Genomic DNA, 27,444 nt, shown 5'->3' on the forward strand with positions numbered 1-27,444 from the left:
TAGTTTGAAAGTAGTTTGGAACAATGATGCAAGAGAGAAATTCTACTGTATGCAAGTAGACTCGAAGCTAGGTGAGATAGATATAAGTACCTACTTGAAAGGAAATGAGTATTTCTAAGTAGAAGACCGATCGAGTGGGAACTTTATGAACACATTCATAGAATTTCTTTATTCATTTCAATCACTTTCTTTGACTACCTCTCCTCTGAATTAGCATATGAATTATATCTTTAAGCATAATTCTATTGCACGCTGATTGCCCATCTTGTGAAAGTCTTAAATGAATCTTTTGTCTGATTTAATTAGCAAAATAATGTTTATAAGGAAATCAGTGATTCACAATCGGATACGTGAAACAGATCGTAGAAATAACTAACGTCTCAATTTTCTGTATTATCATAGTTCAATATATTGACAAAATATTATTTTATTTAATTATTTTCAAATAAATGGTGCTTTCTCAATAGGTTAGACGTACTTAAGGGGGTGTCCTGAATTATAGTGTTCTAAAACAGCGTCCTTTTGTGATCTTTTTACGAGGGAAAGAAAGAAATGGAGTTATTGAATTTTGAGGTATAGTTTTATAAATATTTAATGAATACAAAAAATTTTTTTTAAGTAAAAAGAAATTATAACAGATTTCTAAGCCTATTTCATGGGCTATAGTTTTTAATCGGCGTGAAAGATCCACTTGTAATTCTTGACTGAAACGAAAAAACCAAAAAAAGCATTAAATTATTATATATTTTTCTTCTCCATCAACTAAAAAAGTTCGTCAAAAAGTTTATTTAAATAATTGTTATAGTACCTTAAAGTTAATTTTTTCTTTTTGAAAAACACATTTTTTCTTTAAACCCGCCAAAATTTTTAATGTCACACTATTTTCTGCCTTTTTTTTATTTCATCGAGAAGAAAAATATATAATAATTTAATCCCTTTTGGTTTTCCGTTTCAGTCAAGAATTACGAGGCGAATCTTTCACTCCGATTGAAAACCGCAGCCCATGAAATAGGCTTAGAAATCTGTTATAATTTTTTTTACTTCAAAAAAAATTTTTTTGTATTCGTTAAATATATATAAAATCATACCTAGAGAAAATCACAAGAAGACGCTGTTTTAGAACATTATAATTTAGGACTTTCCCTTAATATATCTGTTAAGTAGATGATACATTTATACTGTACGTGTGAAAGTGTATGTGAGCGTTGAAAGATGTCTAGGTCTCAGTTGAGACGAAAGCGGTTAGAAGTTATTAAAAGCCGTTAGAAGTGATTAGAATCGTCAGAAGCGAACAAACAACCGAGCGAGTAGGTTATCGAGTCCTTCATAGAATAACGTATATGTAGAGCTGAATAATTTGTAAATAAATTTAAACTATTTGTTTTTTCAAATTCTCTCTATACCTTAACAATATCAAATACGCTAATGAGGGGAATCTAAACTATGAAATTCTGCATACTGTAAAACGTTAATTAGGTTAGCGCGGCAAGATACGATTCTGATACTACCGAGAATTCGGATTTCGTTTAATAAGGATTCCAGGCGTGTACTCGGTTTGACGATCAGCCGGGTCCCCGAGGTAATTAAAAGAAAGAAATCAGGATTTTTTAAGCGAGATTGCAGAAAGCGGGAAGCGTCTCGGAGACGTGATTCGGAGACGTCGAAGAATTTGAAATCGGATTAAGCGAGAGTGATGGGACGGTCGATTTCGTAGCCGGCTGTTTCATCGGCTTTTCATTTTTCGGCCCTCCGGGACTGGTCCAACGCGTATTTGCATTACAAATACACTTTTATTCGGGTTTCTTGCGTTTCATTAAATTCGTTTCTTCATACTGTCGCTACTGTTGCTTCTCTTTCTTTTTGTTCCTTCGTCACCCTTCGTTCTCGTCTTGGTATGTAAATGCCGTTCTTGTTTCTGCAATATTTCTCTCGACACGAAGAAAGGGTTCAGAAAAAGAAAACACCAATTGAAGGTATATAATCAATTAAAAGTTCATTGATTACATTTCTACTATCTGCGATATTCCGTGTACGATGTACTTTACAACATTTTCAAATAACTGGAAGTGTCGGTTGTAAAATTGAACGAGTTCACTGATTATTCTTATTGTCTATGATTTTTCATATGGTCCATGCGATACGAGTTAACGTTCAAATAAAAATACTTTATATTACTTTGTTACAAATTGTTTAAGCGATATCGTTATTCTTTGTAGTTAGACAATGCGAATATTACTGTTACAGTTTTTCTTTTAGCATGTTCAGTACACGTAGTTGTTCCTTAAACAATATTTTCCTCAAGCAACAATTTCAGCGTATGGTTTTGTAAATCAATAATTAATTGTCTTAACGATGTCTCTTCTCACTAATCGTCGAATAATAAATTTGATAAAATATTTTTGGGTAGTATTTTCTTACGCTTCTTTGCATCTCGTTTCTCCAATTCCTTCTCGCTTATCGTCTTTTTTCATGCAAAGAGTTATATTAAAAATTGTAATCCCGCACCGAGAGACTTTCCCTCTTTATAAACCTCGAACGCAGAAGTCGTTTGTCAGGAACGTGCGCGGAAACAAGTATTGGAGTTGTTAACGTAATTGCTGGAAAACCAGTTGAAACATCGTGTCGGGTTTACTACAAACAAACCAATCCTGCGATCAGCTAAATTAGATTACACCGACACGCGCTTTGACGTAATATAAAGTTAATCTCACCTCGCTTGTCGATGATAACTTGAAGGAATTTGATATAAGACGTCCAGAAAATTGTTTGTATTATGATTATCAGAGAATTTAGGTCAAAAAGGAGGCGAGGTGGAAATAATATGATATAGTTCGTGGCTTTGTATCAAAGATTTGTATACTGTAAATCAGTACAGTCTTTTTACAAATTTTTTATTCATCGATTTTCCTAGAAAGATGTATTCTATTAAAAAATTCCATTTCCTATATTCTCTGAAAATTCCATTTCCTACCTTCGACATCTCATCTACATATAAAAATATTCGCACCTTTTTTACGAAATCCTTGCAACATTTTCATCTGAATATCGCGTATCGGCCGGAGGGAAAACCACGGAACTAATAATTACAGTTACACGGTGAGAAATAAAAAGATCCCATAAATATGCTTTATTTTAATTCATAATGTACATATTATACAAATTTAATATCTGATATCTTTAATCATCAATTGACAATCTTAAAGATCAATACTTACAATTACCAATTGACGATTAATTTCATCAATAAATTAAATCAATCTCTATTTCCAACAATCAACATCTCCTCCTCCTACGCATTAATCGATCAACGCTGCCCGCAACTCTCCACGCTTTATTCATCGTTTCATTTTAAAAAGAGAATCTTCAGCGGGAACTAACTCTGCAAACTCTACAATCACTTGACGATCATCCTGGTTATACTCTTCGTTCGTCATGCACTCTCGCGAGCGGATATCTGTTCGACATAAATCTTGATCCGTAGAAAACTCGGCTGTAGTTACGATCTATCGATGAACGATAATCGCGTACGTGCCCAGGGAATCAGATGTTTCGGTATCCAATCACCAAGGCCCTTCCATAGGATTGGCGTGGATTTTCTCGTTACCGAAACGCTGATAGTTATATCCTGACAAAATTGAGATACGACTGCCTTTCCCCTTCGCGGCGTCGAGAGCAACTTCATAGTGAATTATTGAGTTCGCGTGCGTGCTTCGTGCAAGGTGTTCGCCACTGACCTGAAGCTTCGTTCCGTTTTACTTAGGCGAGATGTATTTATGTGAGAATATTATGGTCTGGAACTTGTGGCATATGAGCCCTGTTCCGAACACCGTACAGTTTATAGACTTGCTCCAGCTTTTCGTGATCAACGCACGATGATCAACGGGTGGTCGCGGTACATAGATAACGATAATATCGGCAACGAGATCGTGCAGGAGGATACAGATATATGGGTGAATGGTATTACGAAATAGACAGGTAATTCACGCTGAGAACGAAATGGTTATTAATATCAATTGTTACAGTACACGAAGGTCTTGGATCTCTCAATGTATGTAGGTACAGGAAATTAGCGTGTGGAGAGTGTCGTAAATTGAGATTCTTAAGTGGCTTTAGATCGCCTTTACCTGGGGCCATTTGAAACGGTCGTAGCAAGGGAAAGTGAAATATTATACATAACTGGATGTACCTTAATCGATACCCTGTACCTCCAAATGGAGGAAATTATTATTTGTAAGGTTATTTGCTAGTGAAGTAATACATTTTTAGGTTTTTTATTTAAAGTTGCAAAGTTTCGTACAAGAAGTTGTACACTAATAAACTGCGGATTTTGTACAGTTTCATATTTTTATGGGCGGAACGAGAGAAATGGATCTAACATACATAAATTTGTTTTATCTATCAAGTTCCATAGTTAGCATTCCACTTTGAAGATTTTTCAAATTTTCTACATATATCATATATATTCTTTCCACACTTGAATTTATCGTAAGCTAATTAAACTATTAGGTTGTCCGAAAAGTGTCTTTCTTTCGCAAACTTGTCTTTTACAACAGCGCACCTTCATATAAACATGAAACCAAGTCTGTGAAATGTCGCGGTGTTTATCTTAACATAACAAAACGGATCGTACGTAATTCGATAAAATAATATTAAACAAAAAACATTGTGCGTATATTATTTTCTCATAAAACTAAAGAAACTATTCAGACAACCTAATATATACAGTGTTAAATATTATTATATACAATTGAATTATCATTGCTTAAAACCCTCAAATGTTAAATTTCTCCCCATTGTAAAAATTCGTAATTTCCACTGTATTACCAAATTCCTCTTGATATACGTCGACATGATAAAAAGTCAATATCGTTGACATCTACTCCAAGGAAGAATCCCTTGATACGGTTTTCATAAGGGGTTCCCCGCCAGTGACAGATACTCATAGAAGGATATCGTGCTTTTGCAGCAAGGATTTGACTGTTTGGACAGTATTTAAGGGAAATAACTGGAAGATATTCGACGAGTCGCTTGCTTTGTCAAGAAGTGTTCGCCCTTGTTGAAATCCTTATAACACTTATTCTATCTATGCGTCTGATTTGAAGCTACCAGCTTATCGTATGAATACATGCATTAAAGGTGATTCTTGGGTCAGGCGCCAGTCTACATCTTGGCTGAGACATTGTACGTGGATTTCCGACGAAAAATCCCAGTCCGCCATTAAATTCGCTTTAGGCAAGACAATGTTAGAATTTTTTGGCGCAAAACAGACATTCCTTTCAGTTTATACGGAATATTTTCGAAATTTAAATTTCGATCGTGATTTTGATATTTTTACGCAATAATTTCTCAAACTATTCTCATTACTCGGAGAGGTGGTTTAAATAAAATTAAAATTTTATTCTGAGGAGGATAGTAATACGTAACATGAGATACGATAATTATGATGGACACAAATTCACGGGTAGTCTATATGAAAGTGTCTCTGAGATTTAAAAGTGATTTTTGCTTTTTTAGATGAAACTGTATTTTTCTATTTACCTAGACACGTGATGTATTCTAAAATAAATTGATCCGTGGCAAGCATGTTGATCTTGCAAAATTATTCATAAATTATTTAATTTAATGTAGAAAATTGCTGAGAAAAGCTTAATGAATTCTATCATAATAAAGTTGCAAATTACTTTTGTATTTAGAATAAAAATTATTATGGCGATGAGTGATTCTTCAAAATCACGAATTAAATATGGTCTAAAGGGACAGTAAGGGTTTACCTGAAGATTAGGCTAGTGTGTATTTTTTCCATCCGTAATAGACATATTTCCTATGATTCCCTTGGAGAAACTCGGTGTAACTATAAGTAAAAGACACCTGTGTCTTAATTAAAGTCGCCTGACTTCTCGCTCAGCGTGACCCTTCGTGTCACTCGTCGTCAGATCTGTTCCCCAGGGGTGTAATTTTCTCGCACCCCTTCACCACCCTTTTCCTTCCTACCAGCTACCGAGCAGAGCGCACACAGCTTATATCCATTTTCGTTTTAGACATTTGAATACGGTTACTGATTTCCTCATCTTTGAATTCCCTTTTATTTATACTTGCAGTAAGGTTATAAATATCAATATTGGCTAGAAGCGTTTCACAAACAGAGACTGATTTTCAATATTACACATCACGTTCATTCATAGATGTTCATTCAGAACATAGAAGTCTAGTGTTCATTTTAATTGAAATTGAAAGGAAACTGCTAGCTTTTGATCAGGTACCTTCTATTATTTTTAATATAGAATAATAATATTTACTTAGGATAAATGTTGGGGAAGTAATAAAATATTCCATTGTATTTCTATCGTATATTTTGCTCGTTTATTATTCATTTGTAAAATATTTTTACATAAATAAGACATCGCTGGATCATGTCATTAGTTATTTCAGTCTGATATAAAAGTTTCCAATATTTCACGTACATATTTTCTGTAGTAAGATGAAAATAACGTGGGAAAGAAAAAGAAACTGGAACGCCTCGTTCGCATTTCGCGAAATAACCTCTTCTTACTTCAAAAGTGAATATCTTCTTTAAGAATTCGGTTGGGTCGCGGTGATGGTAGTCTTTCTTGGTCTTTACTATGTAAAACAGCTTCTATTCCCTTTTGTCCATCGCCCGGGTCAGCGTTGATCGTTAAAGTTCTGGCCGGGCTGGTGACAGCTTCTGTGAACTGTGAACGGACAAGAGCTTACCATTTTCCGGCCCGTTCAATATTTATGTAGTATCTAAAAAGCTATATACTCGGATCTTTGGATTCTTTGGAGATTTTCATGCAGTCAATCGTCGAATCTTTTTCCCTCTGAATCCACTTTTATCCTGATATTTTAGACAGGCATATCTTCTTTACAGACGAAGAGAAAAAGAAAATGTAATAATAAATTATCAGATACTTGGCAAAATATTCGATATTTTAGATATGGAAACGTTTAGCAAAAAATGGAAAGTTTCAAAGATGTAATGGTTTCACATTGCCAAAATTCAATAAAGATTCGATTCGTGAAATTTTATAATCGAAATGAATAAAGGAATTCGAGGAATCTTTTATTAACGTTGATTTATACTTTCGTTGAGGTAATTAGAATGAAATAATCTAAAAAGAAATACAGAAATTGATATAATTTTCTTACCATAAATATGCACATAATTCATCGAACTAACTTCCTTTCTTCAAACTTATCTCTAAAAAAAAAAAGCAATTAATTCTCTAAATAATCCGTCTTACCTAAAGAAGAGCAAACTTAGACGTACACTACAAAAGTACATCCTTACTCACCTTTATTCCGCAAACCTATCATCATCGTAAAAATTCCTATTTGAAGATTCAATTTTCCTCCGCTGACACGTGCAACGACCAACCTGTTAACTTGTACAGCAAGATACGGTTATAAATGCGTTCGGCGCGATTTATTATCTTAATACTTGAGCATAGGACGTGGAAAATATTTCCCGTTGACGCGAGAGTATAGTCACGTTGTAGACAGTTCGTTTCTCAAGGTTTTTCGGTGGTTTTATAAATGATCGCCATAAACGTTCGTGTTGGCGTTGCAATGCCACGAAACAGTGCGATAGTTAGCGGCTAGGAAAGCTGTACATCATTAGCTTCCAGGTGTTCGATGTCCCAGGCATACCCATCATTCCCTCATTCCAGGCGATCATGCCCCGGATCATCCCTCGAATGGCAGTGTAAGTTTCACTATCGTGTTCATGATACAACGAGATTGCAACGATCCAGGATGGATGGAAAGAGGGCGGAGAAGAGAGATAGAGAGAATCAATGAAGAGAATGAACAGTATTAGTGACAAAATCTTTACTCGCCTCTTTCTCTAGTCGACGATTTTGTCATTTCCTTTCTTTAATAATATTCATAAAAATATAACGATTTGATGAAATCTTTACATAGTTTTCTAAGATTAAAAATTCCGTCGTTTCCATTCTTTAATCGTATTCATAAAAATATAGTAATTTGACAAACTGTTCTCTCAAATTTTTCTCAAATTAAAAATTGTGTCATTTCCGTTCTTTAGTCGTATTCATAAAAAAAAGAAGAAAATAATAACTTGTATAAATTTGCATTCGTTGTACTTGTCTCGCTTCTAGAAGAGGAATACATTTTTATTATAATGTTCGGATAATTTGTCAAATTATTGGAAATCATGAGTTGAAGGGTTTATAAATTTTCTTGCAAATGCATCGTGGCAGACGTAGAAATGCGCATGTTCTAGTTGATGATATTGCAGATTGCGAATGTAATTAAGTTTGGATTTAGTTCGTTCATTGGAAAACCGAATCGATGTGCCGTTTAAAAGGAGGACACCTGTTAACTGGCATTAAACGCGTAATTGGAATAGTAAAAGTGCACAGGGTGGCGTACGTACTGTTCAATTTAATCGTATGCTTTGTAGTTTCTTTTTTGAAGTATAAGAAGATATTTGAATCTTGAAGTAGTTTCACAGTGTTATTGATAAATATATTATTACAAAATAGATAGGAAACCAATATTTTACAGGGTATCTACTGTATTTTTTAATACACCTTCTAAATTCTACTTCTCTAACGAATGGAGTTTGATTTTAGAATTCGAATTCGTTTCGCTTAGATGAAACACTCTTCCTCTAAGCTAACCTAATCGATGGTAACGTAATTAATAGTGTGGTATTCAATGTGCTTGAACTGTCTTCTGGAACAATGTATAGCTAGATGCGAATCGATACTTGGAAGTATTAACGACGTTGGTTTGAATGCTTGTACGTCTTCTCGTGATATATTGGAGAGATTAAGAACGTTTCGTCATTTATTATGAAACGCACGGCGCAAACCTTTCAATTATCATTAAAATACTAATATAATATGCGAATTTACTTGTAATTCTTCTAAAATATTTCTCAAATAATAAATATTTTTAAACAATATTTTATACGATTAAATGAAAAGTTCATAAAACGTTTACTAAAAGATCCGACCAATAAGAAATAATCTTGTATCTATTTTCTTTATAAAATACTTGATCTACGAAAGATAATTAAATTCGCAGTTTCTTTCGTGAGCGTGTTTTCTAGCTAGTTGAAACTTGACGGTGCATCCGTTATACTTGTAAGCACACTCTTCCATTCTGTAATTGCATTTCTGTTGGTGCGTTTCCAAACGACTACGTTTAGGTCTCACTTTACATCCATATTCGGCCCATCCGCAAGGAACTTGTTCGTCAGGATCGTACTCTCCTTCTGACGAAGTATCATCATCACCGGTATCATATTTCTGATAGTTACATTTCGCTTGATGTAACTGCTTTCGTCTTCTAGGCATGTTCACCATGCAGCCATATCTTCTGTATTTGCATTCGACTAATTCTTCAGGATCTTCACAATCGTTACTCGAGATGGTCGCTCGTTCCATGGAATCGCTAATGTTCTGCTCGTTGAAACGATCCTTGTAGATGCAATGGTTCTCGTGAATCGAAATCCTCCAGGGTGACGTTTTCACATTACAACCCACCGCTCGATAGGTGCACTCGATCAAATCGTCGTGTTTATGGGCTACGTCTGTGGGAAGGTGTTCCTCCTCTAAGTGAGGACGGAATTGACATCTGAAATTTTTAAAAAACAATGTGAACACTTTCGCTCTCTCTCTTTCCTTAACAACGTAAACACACGATTATTTCTTTTGGATTGAATAATAAGTTTGTTCACTAGCGTATTTGTAAGTATCGTATTCTATATCAATATGGAAAAGTGATACAAAAATTATTTACAGAATTCTATAATACACGTATTTTCTGCGAATGTCTTATTTTCTTATTTCTATGTCTTCTTTCAATTTCAATTTGAACGTTGAATTTAAATCGATGAATATGTTGATCGGTCAATACAAATATTTCATCTACAACAGAATTTCGTAATTTTCTTTCGAAATTGTTCATGTTATGTTTCGCTCGTATTAAAAATTACTTTATTAAAAATTGCAACGTTCTTTACCGAGACTCGTGTAGGTCCACCAAATTCGTCGGTACTTTCACCCAGCAACCCAGATGAGCGTACGCACAATCATTTAGTTCTTGATCTTGAAGTGGCGGTGATGGGTAACAGTTTCTCTCGTGTTCTTGAAACTCGTCCAGTTTTGGAGCGCTAGGATGATACTGATGGAACTTGCGTGGAAGTGGGTGAGGTTGTAAATCTCTAGCTGACGATAACGATGAAGATGTTCGCGATGGCATTTCCTTGTGTAACGGCCACTGACAAGTGGGACAGTCGTAGTAATAAGGTTTGCAACGATAGCACATTGTATGTTGATTGGAGCAAGCGTATCTGGGCGTTAGTTCCATTTCCATCAGGCAGATCGGGCAGACACCCTCGCTTTTGAATCTCTCGCACAGATTCGGGTACAGGCTACTCATGATCTGATAGAAATAATTGATTATTTAGTTTATTTGCTTTCTGGTAATTTTTTAATCTCATTTCATAAGTACACGAGTGATATTGAATATTGAAGAAACGAATGACGTGCTTCCACGAGTTGATACATTGCAAGAAAATGGCAAGAGTAATTGTAAAGCCTAAGATAAATTTAAAGAGCAGTGTTTATAACATCATCGCTTTTCAATTTATTTATTAGAATATTAATCGCGGATGTCTTTAAACATAGTACAATAGCATTACACATGAATTTTGCGTATTGAGGTTAACACTTTGACTGCCACGTTGGTCATATATGACTGGCTACGGTTTCTTCTGTGACGCCACGGTGGTCATTGGTGACCGGAGCGCTTGAACTTCTTACAATTGTAAAAATTGAATGAAAATTGACAGTTAGGGTATTTTGAATATAACCGATAAATAGAAGATACTTTGAAATAAAAAGTGCCCTATTGAACAATTAAACATTTTTATTAGAACAACGATAAAAAAAAATGACAACAAATCTTGCATCTAACGCTGCACTGCGTTTGCATCCATATCTTCGAGGGGTAATCTACGAATATTATTATAAACACAGCTTAGAAAATAATCGTAAATGCTGCTTTATAATCATATAATTGAAGTTAGCAGTGTGCACATACCTTACTATTATATATAGAATGAGCAAATACTGTTACTAATATCTTCTACAATATATTCAACAATATATTCTGCACGTTTTGCTTACGACGAAATAACGAATGCGAATGGTTTGTTGAAATAAACGAAGCCTTGTTATAATATGTCGCTATCAACTGTTACCAAGGCGTCACGGTGGTCACCCGTGACCGCCAATAAGATAAACGGTCCATTGGGGAAGAATGTTGTCTTACATCATCAATTTATTATTATTTTGCCACTATATGCTTTGAATAATAAAAATACTCCCGTGGGGTCCTGAGCGAAACGTATGATTTCGGCGTGGCAGTCAAAGTGTTAAATCTATCAAGAACGATGAAAAACAGGTGTTGTTCTCGCATTAGACACGCGCAACTTTTTATCAGTTGATTGATTATCTAACCGGCTATTTTTAACCGTCGCTACGGACTTAACTCATTGGCCACGTGACGCAAGAATATAGCTCAGACTTATTTTATCTTATCTTATTCCATTGAAACACGCAGTGCTGTTTTAATTCCTGATCGAACATTTGTTAGAACGTTAATTGGAACCTTAAATAAAAGCGTACCTTTATTTCCTCTATAACTTGAACAATTCCTAACCATCTATTATTGTTTGAGTCTAGTAAACAGAATCTGTGGATAGGACAGTATTATTTTTAAATTCCCAAATTGAGCGCAAATAATTTAATAAAATCCAACACGACAGATCGGCATCAAAAATTCACAGAAATTGTTGCCATCTGTCCAATTTCTTATCTTCAACATAGCATATGACCAACACTTATTCATTCACGCCATAACGACGCTCACGTACATCATCTTTACACGTACGTTCACGCACACACACGTGTATATTAAAATCGATCGTGGTGAATTTACTCACTCGGCAGGTCCTTGCGAGCAGCGTTGGGCGAAACTGAAATTACGGGTGCGCGGGGCGAAAGGAAAGAGAGGAAAAAAATAGCTGTCGCGGCACGTACGCCTCTGTGACAACCGGCACTGTGTGTCATCGTCCACCTGTCAGCGTTCCCTTATTTGCCAAGACCGATAGCGCGACTTTATCTGATAAAGCCCGCTGCTTCTTTTGGTAGGGAGCCGCTTTCACGCGCAGCGAGATGCGAGAACGTAACGCGCGTCGCCAAAACCGAATGATTTCCGCGCGCGGTAGAAAATGAAGTCGGCTAAGGGTGAATCGTCGTTGTTCTCTTTGTTATGCGCGAGTCGTCGAAACGAAAGGTAACCGAGGCATTTATTATCGTTGCCACGTTCTCGCGAGAAATAGAAATGGAAAAAACAGAGGAGAAGAAAAAGGAATAAAACAAAAGGGAGGAGAAAGAAATAAAAGGAAAGTTGAGAGAGTTGGATAAATTTTTTTCGAATATTTTGTTCTTTCTCGTTGGCGTTTTTATGTTCCAGAGGATAGATGGAATTAATTACAAAGTTTACATGGGCGTGAGATTTTTAGGTCGATATCAGATACCGGCGTCGCTGTGTTGCACGACGAAGATCGTAACGTGTGACGGATTCCTGTTTCCATTTTGATTACTTGACCGGTCCATGGTGACAGTTAATTATGGATGAAAAATCGTAACTGGCCGATGTGCAGCGTCACCCTTCTATAGCGGGACAGCCTCGTTATGCTGCTTCCATTTTAGTTCACCCTCTGATGGTCATCGTTGATAATCTTCGCGTGAAATCTCGGATTATGTTTCATGGGTCGCGTTCTTGGTGCGTGTCCCTGTTGCTTCGAATATTTCGACGAATCATAGATTGGACACTTAGGTTGCGTTTGTTGAATATTCATTTTTTAGGGGATGATTTGTTTATTATTTCATGATAGAGAGATATAGGAAGAAATTTGTTCACTCCGATTTCTAATTTAGTACGATATTGCGATGGTTCGTACTCGGTTTATGTAATAGATCATTTCGGTTTTTATCATTAATTTGATATTATGATAGCTATAGTCGAATTAAAGTAAGTCGACATAAATGCATTTTTCGATAAACGATAAACGATAACGTTTTAATACGTAGCTTTTCTTATTTTATTTTAATCCTGTTTTTAATTTGTTTTTCGCAACGGTATGATAATAATTGTAGATATTGATTAAAAATGTGACTGTTATTTCGGTCTCAGATGGTGTAATGTAATTGATCGTTTCTATGTATCAATTATGGATATCGTAGATATTTTAATTTTAATCAGTACCGTTTTATGACCAATTTAAGAATATTTTATTATCATATCGATAATATAGTTATTGATAACGATATTTGTTTAAGATGAAGAATCAATATGGAAAAATATCGGACCTCGGCTTTCAATTGGCTGTCATGCACATCTAGTTTCACTGTGTTTCCTATTGTCTGTATGTTCTAACGTTTTATCAAGTAGCTTCATTTTAATGCAACACAAGTGTTTACTTGGCCCTAAAAATTAGTTTGTCTTTGGATAATCGCTAGCTTTAGTTGACAAGACGAAAACCACTTACAAATCTAAAAAATAGAATACTGGTAAACAGACGAATAAAAAACACAAAGATAATTGTAGTCAAACATCATGATGATTATAATACGATTATTCTTATTATAAAACAATATTAACGATTCATATGGAAACCATAGAGTTAGAATATACATTGATACGTGTAAATCTACAGAATCGTTCAAAATTTTCGAAGCATTATCAATAGCAATCATAGTCACTATCACTTTCCAGGAAAATCTATCTCTATAATCATCAAATGTATCTCTAAAACAATAAAGCAATCTTTACGTGTTCTTAAATTCCGTTCTAGTAATTCGTGCCTGTAACGAAAGTATTCGTCTGCAATGCACGCGTGTCACGAAACCAAATACGAGTACACGCGTATGATATTCTATACCCAGCCTCATAACGACCATCCCTCATTTGAATCCCTATACGAACGTCACATCAAAGATATCCGAGCAGACCATCCCTCGATGAGGGTGTAACACCCACTGACCATAAGTCACTTATGTAAATCCGTGAGATGGAAACACGCGTCACTTCTCGGCGTTGCGCGATGTCTACGAGGAAACAAATTGAATTTAATATTCAGCGTTTCCATGGGTTAGCGTGGTCTTCGTCGCCGTTTTAAAGTTTCAGGACAACGCTTCGACTAAAGTTGTTCGTCTGGGACAGACGAAAATTACGGAAGCCTAATGATACAGATATGAAACTGTTTGTAGAAAAGACGGGAGAATTTGTATGTGTTCGATTGGAGAAGTTTTGTGAATACATATTTCGTTGATGTCATTTGGCGTTGAATTTTCAATGGAATAGAAATTGCGATGATTTATATGATTTTCAAGCACTATTTCGATTAGTTGTAGTGGTCATTCATTTGAATTCTTTGTATTTCGTATTGTACTAATTGTTGGAAAGATAGAAGATTTATTTGATGAAGACAATGCTTTAAATTTGCATATCGATAGTGTTTCATATTTATTCTGCAATATATTGTTTTATGGTTATTTAATGCAATGTATTTCATAACGTTGCGAAATAAATTTGTAGTAGAATATAATTGCGTCAAATAATAATATTGTGTGATTGTTTCGTGAAATACACTGGATCGTTCTGTATAATGCAAACACGGCACGTATTATAATCCTCTCCTATAATACTCTAACACATAATACTGTTATATATATGAAACGCGCCTTAATAACAAATAACAGTACGTTGTATCGTCATTATACGTGACTCAAATATTAAACAAGTAATTCATTTAAATATATTTCTTGTAATTTCAATTAGATAAACATATATTTTCCTATATTTTTAATCAACTCAATTTCGCAGTATGCGTCATCTTATCAACCGCTCTATTTGTCACAGAATAAATATATTACATCTGGTAACAATACAGTGTTATTAAGAACACCTATTCCGAAACTTGTACAGTTTCTTCTAAACTGAATCACGCAACTTCCCTCGGTTCTTTTGGTTTTTTCTTCGCGTTATTTCAAGCCGTCACGAGATATCTTCCGATACATCTCGCGATCGTGACATATCGCATTTCTCAGACAGTGAAAAACGAATACTGATATTACGTTCTCGATATTTCAGAAGCTTTTATCTAAATCGCTTAGCCGGCAGCAAATTCGACCTCTTTATTCGTGTGCACGTCACACCTCGCCACAATAATTCGCCAGGACTTATTTACCAGTCATTGTCCCTCTCTGCGGTTTTAATGGGTCAATGAAAGAAAGGTGTGCGCAGCTGCATTCAACCAGCCCACAAAACAGCTTAATGAGATGCTACTCCTTTTTCGTTCATTGAGTTCGGCACAGAACGGTTGGAGGGAGAAAGAAATGGCGTGAAGGCACGGAACTACAGAGGCAAGTTAACGAAATAAGCTTGTGATTGCGTTTCGATACCGAGGCTATCGGAAAAACGTCAATTTATTCGCGCTTAGTACTTCCCTTTCTGTATTTTATTACTTTTTCGGCTTAATTTAGCACTTACAAATAAATTGTTAATAAATATGAACATATACATATATATTTCTTTTCATTACTTTCTTGTGTTAATTTATTATTTATGAGCAAAATTATTAATAAATATTGATTAATTTTAATTAACGCTAATCGATAGAGTGCAGATTTTTGTGCATTTTTTATAGAAAATACGAGAATGCAAAAATACATAGTATTTAAAATACTATAATGTTGATTTTGTTTTGAATTGGATTAAGAGAGCAAGACCGAAAAGGGGAAAACGTACTTTTTTCTTTTTTAAGTTATACTTTTTCGAATAATTCTTGCTTTGGATCGGTAAAAATGTACAGCTTGAAAGTTCCGTAGTGAATTGGGATGGAATTGCCAGGGAGAAGCTTCGCAGAATCGCAAAAATGTTTCAAGCGGATGTTTGTGATTTTTATTCCTCTTTAGCGTGGAAAAAATTTTCTGCGTTTAACTCTTTTTTTTTGTTTGAAGTACGAGATACAAGCATAGAGTTAAGCAAGAATCGAATCTCATGACTAAGATATAATACGTAGCTACAGAGTTCTTGTATCGATTATAGCCGCGAAGATAACATCGAACGTGACCGTCTTAAGAGATTTTGAATATAAGATTAGGTTCGATTTTGCACCGTAAGCATATTAATCGAGTCAGTATCAAAATCGTTAAACTATGCAAAAATTGGTAATCATACTGTATTTCTTGCATATTACTAAAAGTACCAATTAAGTATACTTTATTCTAGCAAAGTCGCTCAAATAATAGGATTTTCAATAAATGAATAATACAATAACGTTGTTCAACTTTATTGATACCTTGGCGAAATGGTTTGTATGTATAAAAATATTTTATTACCGTGATCACATTATTGTAAAAATTGGATACTGCATATTGACACCTAATTTTACTTATCTGAAATTGCTTATTGAAACAAGTTTGTCGTACAGTCGTTTCTTGCTGATCGATACAAGCGATACGAGAACATTGTGAAGCTTAATCCGCCAACTACCTCGGTGATTGATTCGTACGTATTCTCGAGCTCTCCTTATTGGGCGTAATCGATCTTTCCCTCCCAACCTTTTTTATTGTAAAGGAGAATCAGTTATCGCGTTTGCTTTCACTCCAGCTGAGCAGTTCCATTTTGTTCGATGGTGAGACGACGGAAATAAGATTTCCATCACGCGCACCTCCAAGTGTAAAATTTGTGCAACATCAATCTTACGGAGATTAAGTAGAATAGAATAAAATCTTGGTAAAGAATATTTTCGGTAAATTCTGCACACGAAAATGAATATGCATGAAATACGAAGATTGAAAAGAATGTTGTCATCTTTCGGCCACCGTAAGCAATATATTTTGAAACTTAGTCTTTGAAACATATTAAAATATTCGGCATCGTTTATCGTATCTATATTATTAATTACATTTTCTCACATTCATAAGTTATAATATACTTGTTATCCGTTGAAGTAATATTAATTATTAATATTAGTAATACAATTATTATTTTCAATAGTACTTTTTCAACACACATTTAAATATACGTTTGCTCACTTACATTTAATTTTTCTTAAATATATAGTTACTTGAGTACATTATATTAGATTCGAAATTGTACAATCAAAAGCTAAATCGTATGCAGGACTACGTTATCAAAAATCATTACATTCACGTGTCATTTAAAGTAGACTTTCGTGTTTTATTTAAACACACTATTATTGCAATATTTTTCATACTGAAATCATGGTACCCTTCGTACTAGCGTTTTCTCATTCGCATATAATCACCCCGAAACGCATAATTACGCTAATATCCGGCAACGCGGTGATTCTTCCGTTGCCTTTGTATAGGAAAGAAAAAACAAAGAGACAGAGAAAGAGAGAGAGAAAGAGGGAGAGAGAGAAGACGCGACGTACGTCGTTCGTAGTCGAAACAATTCCCCCGTCGTCGATGGAAAAGCTTTTCCGGTGCGCGAGCATGTGGGCGGCAGAAGAGAGTGTGGGTCCTGCAATATGTCGCATAATTCGACCATTCCTCATACCATTTTTCCATGAACGCTTCGAAGGGAACAAACTTGGAACATGTGTACGCGTGCATGCACGCTTTTGCTGTTTCATAAATACGCGAAGTAGGTGGGCCTGTCGTTTGCTTTCAAAGACAAAGTCGCGAAACGCAAACCGATCCAGGGAATATCGGGATTGTACAGGATTTTATTCCACGACGGGGGATCGTCAAGATCGAAGAAACGCATGGGACGAGCACGTCCTGTTCCCCTTTGTCACCCGTATTGGAAGAAATATGCATGGAACCACGCATAGTTTCCCTTTTCGTCACGATACGCTGACTCTTTTTTTTTCCCTTTCTTTTCGAAACTGTCAATGCCACCGTAGCTTCGATATTTGGCAAATAATTTATCGTGAACTTGTATGTTTCTGACATTGTATGTTTCTTTTACGTAGAAAATTTAATATAGAAATTAAATATTAAGCCTATTATGGAATATAGGACAAACGAATATATAATTATAAAATTTCGGAACATATATTAGGTATTAGCTATTATTAAGGAAGACCTGCTGTTTTTAGTTTAGCATATATCAGTTTAGCATATATTGATAGCATATATTATTATCTTTCACGTATTGGAGTCAAAGTCCTGTGCTATGCTTATAGGTTATTATTCACAGTCATTTTTTATCCCGACTACAAGAAACGACTGGTAATTCTTATCTTTTTATTACTATCACAAATTAATGTAATATCCGAAGAAATTGATGATGAATAATATTAATATATGGGCGATCCTTTCACGGGATAAACATGAAGAGTCAAATTCGATAGAAAACGATAGAACACTCGATAGAAATACTTGGCCATGTCGTTGACCTCGTGTTAAATGTTATCTTCGCAGACGTCGCGTAAGCTTCTTTCCCGCTTACGATAGCGTCAAAACATGCAAAATTATTCGCAGAAAATGTACGCGTAACGCAGCATTCTTCTCCATCGAACGTTCGTCACATACTCGGAATGTCACCACATGCGTTTAAGAAAAAATTGGTACACGTACAGGTTGAACAGATACAGGTGCAAACAACGTTTGCATGGGAGACAACATTATCATGTACCTGAATACAAAAGGCTCTTTTGTAAAGGCAAGGTGAAATTGCCGTTGAAAAAGCGTGTCGAGTGCTTCTGAACCACGGGCATAGAAAGAGGAGAAAGGAACCGTGTGGAAAGACGGTAATTCTCTGGGAAAGTTTCCGTCTTTCCAGGTCGAGCGGTGGTAATTTGGGAGGGACGAAACTGTTGACCCCGTGTATCACCGCGAATGCGAAACTCGCCAACATTCTGTACCATTGTGCATTTTGTAAACAACAAGAATACTCTGGTATCCTGCGATTCGCTATCCTGGCTACGTGTATCATGTTTTGTATCCTACGTTTTTTTCACTTTTTCCTTTTTAGCGGTTAATTCCAGTGTTCTTTTCATTTTTCTTAACTGTTCGCTAATGGGTATGTACTTTCATTCATTCATGCATGAAATCTATTGGTGAAATTGTTACAAATATTGTTGTAGATATTTTGTGGGACGTGTATATTTATGAATAATTTCTTTCAAATCAAATTTGCATATGTACTTTATTTCAGGCTTTAATAGGCTCTTTGGGAAGCAGTTATCGTTACCTCTAAGAATAATTAAAATTTACTATTTAATTCATGTTTATTCATCAAAGAAAAGTTTAGTACCTCATTTGACGTATAGATATTGTTCATTTCTTCAATGATATTTCTCTTCATTTTCTAAGTTTAGAATTTACCAACATCTTTAATTTCGTAGTCATAACAACTTGAAAATAGCTGAAACATTTTGGTATAATTACATGAATTGCATAAGTTACAAGTCTTCTAAAATACCGCATAAATATGTATGTTTTAAATGTCATGTCTCAGTGCTGAAACGTTTAGGGGAAAGTCGCCGACCGTTTAAGGAGTTAAGGTTCGCCAGTTCGGTTTCTGAAAGTATCATTAGCGCGGGCCAAAAATTGCTTTTTCATAAAACGCGCGCGCCGTATCTTCCTTACGGGGTTTATCGCGAGAAAATATTCATGTCGCGAGTCTCTCGCAGGGCAACGACCAACGCAAAAGGCTAGTTGCGTCAAACGCATTTCACACGAGAAATTGCTATTCGCAGCAATTAACTTTGTCCACCTAGTGGAACGACAACCCATCCAATTTCGTGCGTAGACATTTTCTGATTCGATGCCTGGTATTTCGCGTTATTGGCGTGTAACGAGATACCTGCTTTTGAACGCCCACGTTTATGAATCTAATTCAGCCGTTAACCTTATTTACAATATGTGTCGATTATGTATTCCGTTTGATTCCATATTTGTTTATAATATTATATGACTCTTCTTTTTGGATCTATGAAAATGGATCTGTTACAAATTCAAATTGCTTGTTTAAGTAACGCGTCAAGCTTAATCGTGATTACTCGATTAGTAAGGACGAGTATAGGATTTTGAAAGAGTATTTCAGGTCACCTAAATTGGAAATTCACACTGGTTAAATGGCTTCAAGTTGTTTAAATTCAAGAGTAACCTGAACGAAGCTTTAGGGCGTATAATTAGATTAAATTGTTATATGGTTACAGTAAACTGGTGTTCTAATGTTCTAAGATTCTAACGTTTTACTTTTCTAATGCTTTACGTCTTTACTGGAATTTTGGACGTATTGACAAGTTAGTCTGTTAATACACGTCGATAGCATGTAGTGTGTACTAGCGATTTGCTTTCGTACAGTGACACATTGATGTATGTTCACCGGGCTAGTAATTCTGCGAAAATGCATAGTCTTGAAACCATTGTCTGTGTAGTCAACTAATACCATCGGCGGTCATGGTGAGTTATACATATAACCTGACAATTAATTTTCATGTTAAATTAACCCGGATAAACCGACGTAAAATAATTGTGCTAGGCAAATATCTACTGAACAGATATCTCTAGATTATATTAATAAATTTAGTTGCATTAGTATCAAGTTTCATCTTTTTAATTATTTTACTAAACAATTGAATGAAATTAAAATTAAATTATATTAAGGCTTCATTACTCTAAATTAATTTCTTTTGTAGCTAATGCATATACATTTATATTATATAAACCTTTTCTTTTTTCTTAACTTACATTCAAGTAGAATTTTTTTTTGAAGATTTTATATAATACTTTTTATTATTGTTTCAAGCAATTCCACAACTCGATATTGCTAAGCAAATATCTTCCATTACTCAACTCATCAACGCAATTAATATAACATCTAACTCTTACAATATCTATTTGCATCGTTTTCTACGTTCATTCTTCACCTTATTTCTTTTCTTAAACTCATTCATCATTCTCATTCTCCCGCGTCGTTTCAAACGCACCCTTCAATCATTCTCCGCGAGATGTCGCGTCGATCGGGGGCGCGAAGTTGAGCAATCGATTGCGATATATCGCAACAGCCCCGGCGCGGAGGTGCGAAGCGCATGCGCAGAGCCGGTCTTGCCGCGATTGGCCGGCGATGATGTCATGCAGTCTCCCCTAAGTCTCTGATATCATCTGCGGGCTTTTCTGCAGTTCACACCGATCACTCGAGCGGCATAGCCGCGTCTTCGGAGATTTTACACCTGTGTCCGAGATCGTCCACACTGTGTGCGACCGTGGACCGGCTCCAGCCGTGTACCAGCCTCTTCCTGCCTTCCGGTCCCGTCCTCCGCGCGAAAAGGTGAGTCCATTTCTCCAGATGAATCGCGATAATCGTCCACGAGCTAACAACCCCGCGACGTTTCGCCACTCACACGTACACACGACTTGTTTCACGTACACCTTCTCCGGTCTCGCGCGACAGTGTGAGTGTAAACATACGTTTACGTGCTCATGGGCTGCTGTCATCGCTACGCTGTTCTCGTATATCGCTATAAATCTCGTGCTCGATTACTGACTGAGGTTAGGAATCGCTCCTGTTTCTTCTTCTAGAAATATAGATATTTCCGTAATGAACTGGCGGGCAAGTGTAACAGTGTAACGGGAAAATAGAATGTATATATGCGTCTTTGTTACACAATGATTAAAGCGGGAAAGAAAGTAGAATAGAACTTAGGTTAGGAAGAATTTGATTGGTTGATATAAAAAGGTGATTTTTGTGCACGACGTTTGTGAGATATGTTTCGAGAATGTTGGAGGTTGTAGGAACACGTGGGCTACTTGCTTGTCGTGAATCACTTGTCCGACTCGTGACACCGGTTTCTTTATAGCGGGTTTTCAACGAACGACTGTGACTGTTGCATTACATTCTGTATGGTTGTGTTGTGCCTGGTTCGGGTGCAATGGACGGCGACGGCGGGTTATGTATGTTTCCCGGGTAGATTTGTATCGGGGGTATTGTTTCGGTGGAATTCACGTGGTAGGTCAGGTTTTTGCTCGCGCTGTGGTAATTTCTCCACTCGTGTTATTATTGTTTTCTGTAGCGTGTTATTGAATATATAAATCATTTCAACGATAGATCACAATGTTTTATGGTGTTTAATAACTGTTCTGCCCTAAAACTACCATGTTGCGTTGCTTTTAGTTTTTGCTATTGGGTCAAAATCGTTTTGATTAAGATATTTGTGAGTTACCGTTAGTTATCACATGGTCTTGTAAGTAGTATAGTGCGTCATTGGTCAGACGGTACTTTCACGGTACTTTTTTTCATCAAATTTTTTCTTCGTATTTTAATCTGGAATTTAGTAATATTTAGACTCATATTGTTCATTTTTAGCAAAAAATAATAGCTTTTAATAGTATTTATAAAGCATATTAGCAAATTTTTAAATGTTAATATTAAATTATGGAATTTTATAAATTTTATATTTTCTCGAAACTTTTAGTTTTCTTAACATAAAGTTAAATATCCGTAGACAATATGAGACAATATATTGTCACCTGCACTAACTTCAGCTGTATTTAAAAATGATGAAATAGACGTTGGATATCATGTCATCCACTTTAAGACCAAACTTTATGTTGTTCAAAACACACACTCGATCATATCTAAATTATAAAGAATATTTTATAACATTCAGACTGACATATTCGTTTGTTTCATGGAAATGATATTTATGTACTTAAACATTTTAATATTTCCTCAATGGAGATTGAAACAAGAGAAAAAACATTTATTTCATTGTCAAGGAGATTTTAATGACATGAAAAATCGGATTGTCCCGTTCTCCTAGCAAGTTTCCGACGAAAAATCTCGGTCCCTCCGATTGGAGTGTGGTCGTTTCTATTTACCGTACTTTCCTCTCATTAACGCGGCCTAAAATCTCACGAGGACACTTCTGTCTCTCGTTAACGACGCACCGTTTCTCCCGTTCTCCCTTAAGCTCTCTTATCGGTCGCTAAAAATCGAAACGTGCGTGAATCCGCGATAGAAAGAAGGTCCAACGCGTGCTTTTGTTCTTTGCCTATGTCTTTCCTTAATTTCTGTTGTATTTTTAGTTCTAAATATCGTTTACAAGTTATCGTTTTGTAAATCATTGGATACTCAAAATTCTCTAATTTAACGCATATTTCCAAATATTATGTATATAATTGGTTATTTATTACAATTAATCGAAATACTCACTGTTATTGTCGCTGTTAAACCTTCGTGTCTGGTTGTGATTATAATGGTACACATGTAGGACATGTGATATTGTAATGAAAGCTGGCTAATGAATTTTTCAAATAATTCAAAATTTACTTTTATTCTACAAATCTCGAAGCATGGGGTCAAAAGGAAACCAAGTAATTTTCAATAATACGAATAATATAGTAATCATCATAGTCTGTTCCCACAGATTATTACAAAATTTCAATCAACTTGTATATTAAATCTAGGCTTCCTAATTATTCAAAATTAATTATTAAATTATTATTATTTTAAAATTTTATTTTTTATTCTTAAATTAATTTTAAAGGAACTCTGTGCTCGATAAAACATATTCGAATAACATATTTCACAACTCTTTCGGTAGCCATTGTAGTTTCAACACTTTACTCGAAATTTTATATTTTATTTATATTTATTTCCTGAAGTACCGATCCAAGCACTGAAGATCGAGCATTTCGACGATTTCATGATTTTCCACGTTCCGATATTCTCTTTCATATCGATGACCTTAAGGCAGCACTTTCAACCATGTTATATATCGTTTCTCAATAGCGATTCAACTATCGCGGTTATGCTACGTTTTCATGTACATATATATTTGGTGACCACACGTATCGCTGGATGATACATATATACCTCGAATCCCTCGAAACGATCCTATTTCCGCGAAACTTTCTCCATTGGCAATGAAGTCGATGAACGGGCAAAGTTTCGCTTGTAAGAACTGATAACGCTCGCTGCCTCCATTGAAAAGGTGCGCGCGAACATTGTTCGCTCTTGTTGCGTTGAATTAGAAATTTCTATATCGCTGGAATTGTTTCCGCATAACTCAACAATTGAATTTTAAATGCAGAACGTTTGGAGGAGTTGTGTGCAATAATTTAAAATCTTTTTTTAAGTTCTGGAGGTTATCTGTGTTTGTAGTGCGAAAGTTTAGATTATTATATTGAAAGATTTGGATAACGAGGAATTGGTATATTGAGACGTTTGAATCGTAAAGAATTAGTGTATTATAGGAGAATAAAATATTTCGAAAGTTTGAGAAGAAATTTGTATGTTGGGAAATTGGAATATTTGTCAATGTAGATAATTGGAAATATAGACGTTCGTATTAGTTAGTTTTTTTTTTAGAATAGATTTAAATATTGAAGAATTAGGATATTAATAAATATTTATTTCTAAATAATGTTAGTTATAAATAATGAATAATAAATTCAATGACGAATTACGTAGCATGATAAAGCGTTGGAATTTGGTAATGTCCATAATAAGAAATTAGTTTAATAGAAAGTTCGAATTAGGAAATTTGTTCAATAGAAAGCTAGCGTGTTAAAAGATTCGAATAATGAGAAATTAGTAGATTAGGAAAATATTTAGAAATTGAACAACACATTATAGTACATTAGGGAATATGGGAAACAAATACAATTAGATATATAATAATATAATACAAGATTATTGATTGGAATTGAATTTGCTTTTTATACAAACTAAGATCTTTCCTAAGTTCTTTCCTAAGAATATTCCTTTTCGTTAAAATTGCAGCAAATAAATTCTTTTCAGTTTTAACTATTCGCGTCTCTCAACGAAATTGGCCTCTATCATATTATTTACGATTTCAGGTTGTGCCAGTTACTCTGAAGCAACTTCTGCATTCCGTGAAATTCTAACTTTTATGTTCTCCATTTCCTTCTTCATCGATCGTGCCGAGGAGTCTATAGAATTTAAGTTAGCTACAACAAACGAACTAAAAGCTCCCATTTGAAAATTGATTTCTTTCACGCTCTCATAATACGATTAGATAAACAAGTGGTAGTAAATTGGATTCCGCGGACGAATTTATTTAGTAAGTCAGAAGAAATAACCGCAATTTCATTCGTTAAACGATTCCATGAAGCGTTTCCTTACAGAGATCGTTTCTATCAATCCATTTCTTTCGAGCATTAAGAAACTGCACCGTGCTGCAAGATTGGATGGCATACCGTTACTTTTTATGAGATTAATAATGTCTTTAAAGGAATGCGTTGTCCACGATGACTGTCCGGACTTCTGTGGAAATCCATCGAGCACATATCACAAACGCGATATCTTGGAATCGTTCGTGAAACTATTCTTCCTCTTACATTGATACTTTCTTATTCTTAACGTCGTAAACATAAAGTTTTATGCCTTTATCGAGTAATAAAGTATTCTCTGTCGAAAGTTTAATCGTTGATTTTGCTATAAAGGTAGGAGGAGATCATCGCACCTTTAGGCTACGAATCATAAATTTGGACCCTTCGTTGTTGTTTTCTTCGAAATAAATGTTTCCTTTATGATGCTGGAACGCCCGCTGTCCGTGTTCCTACGTAGGGGACGTTAAAATATATGTTTATTTCTTTTCGCTGGAGTTAAGAATGTCGTGTAAGAGCTTTTGTTGCAAATTCTTACTTGATCTCCCTCTAAAATTATGACGACAAAAAAAATTACGAGCATATTGATGGATAACACCATTTTCATTTTTTACATACTTTCGTCTCTTTTCGGTTCGATTATAATACATGGATTATAATTTATACATTGAACATTATTTTGTCGCATCGTTTCAACGACGATGATAGAAATTTCTCGATTTGTGTTAAATTCTCTCCGTATGAAATTTCTGTTTCGTATTATTCATATAAATTCTTTTTGCGTTAATACCAAAGAATCTTGTTTATTTACGTAACAGGATATTTTATCTCAGCACGATTTCGATATCGTTGAACCTCTATATTTTCTATAATTAACGAGTCGCATGAACTTGTTTATTCGGAATAATACACGTGTATCGTTTGGTTGTTGAGTCAGTGATGCAGAATGTCTGTGAAACGAACGAGAACGAGCGCTGGTACTCCACTGGGACCTTCGATAAAAATTATTCCAATAAGAACACGTCGATCGAGAATCTATTCGTTTACGTTTATCTGCATTTCCTACCGTCTATATATTTCCTCCTGTGAATATCGACAACTAACGTATTTGTGTTACGAACGTTAAAGAGACGCATGAAATAATTTATACAACGAAAACAAACATAGTTTCTTTGGCTGTGTAACTTTACATAAAAGATAAAAAGCATAGAGCGCTTCAAACGTTTGTTAAACATATACATGTTAGAAACTAAAATGTTAAATAGAACACTTTAAATAAGGCGTCTAACAAATTATCTATTTATATAATTCTCAATCTATTAATTCGTACATAGTACCTACAATAGCCACAAAAAGTATTAGCACATGCCCTTATTTTCCAATAAAATGCTTTTTTACCAAGTTCTACATTTCATTCTCATGGTATCAAATTTTTACAGCCATATGATAGTATTACCAGACGATACAAATGTTGAAGCTAATTAGTTATAATTAGTTAGTTAGTTATAATTAGTTAGTGCTACGATAAAGTACTTACAATAAGTACGTACAAGTACGTACAAGTAAATAAGTACAATAAGTACAATTGTATGCCAGTTCCTTTTGTAGCTACTGTATGAACAATATTACACCTTTTCTACCCTCGTCACAGAAATTAACCAAAACACGTAGGTCAGCAAATTTCTACGATTAATTTAACTTCATTAAGAAATATCAACTTCTTAATAACGCTTGCCCAACAAACTTCTCAAAATTCGCACGTACTTCTATAACTATCCACGCACCCACATAACTTCTGCAACCCTCTTTAATAGTTGATCAAACGATATCTCGAAGCTTGGCTATCTCACGATGCGTGTAAACAGTTGGTAATCGCCGAGTTAACCCGCATAAAGTAACCGTTGGTACGCGAAGTTACGCCGGTATACGCATGAATAATATATGTTTGGTCGCGGTGAACGTTGTGTTTTGGCGGCTTTGGATACCGGGAATTCACAGTGGGAATAGCGTAGGTTCACCGGCCGCCGCTTAGAGCAGGCCATGTTTATGGCATCACGCGACCACGAGGGTGAGTAACGGTGGAAGAAAAACGCGCGGAATATACGCGTTTCGTCGTTTGGAACGTGGCTAGTAAGAGGCTCAAGCCTGGTCTCGAATAGGTCCCCTGTGTTTTGGAACTATCCGTTCGAACAAGTTACACCAGAGGAAACTTACGGGATACAAAACGATATAGATACTATAAAAGGGACGCGTGTCTGTCGTTTTC

The 27,444-nt window shown here is 35.3% G+C and overlaps 2 protein-coding genes across 2 annotated transcripts in view; one reads left to right on the forward strand and one right to left on the reverse strand.

Annotated features, from left to right (window-relative positions):
• The window catches only part of LOC126878062 (uncharacterized), a 246,413-nt gene that overhangs the window by 75,892 nt on the left and 143,077 nt on the right, over positions 1-27,444 (forward strand). The window lies entirely within an intron of this gene.
• Positions 7,850-12,146, reverse strand: LOC126878067 (uncharacterized). The gene is made up of 3 exons (XM_050640494.1): positions 11,999-12,146; positions 10,013-10,434; positions 7,850-9,624 (listed from the first exon to the last, which is right to left on the reverse strand). The coding sequence occupies exons 2-3, from the start codon at positions 10,429-10,431 to the stop codon at positions 9,048-9,050; spliced, it is 996 nt and encodes a 331-aa protein (XP_050496451.1). The 5' UTR covers positions 10,432-10,434; positions 11,999-12,146; the 3' UTR covers positions 7,850-9,047.

This window comes from Bombus huntii, chromosome 2, assembly GCF_024542735.1.
Source record: "Bombus huntii isolate Logan2020A chromosome 2, iyBomHunt1.1, whole genome shotgun sequence".
Taxonomy (NCBI): Eukaryota; Metazoa; Arthropoda; class Insecta; order Hymenoptera; family Apidae; genus Bombus; species Bombus huntii.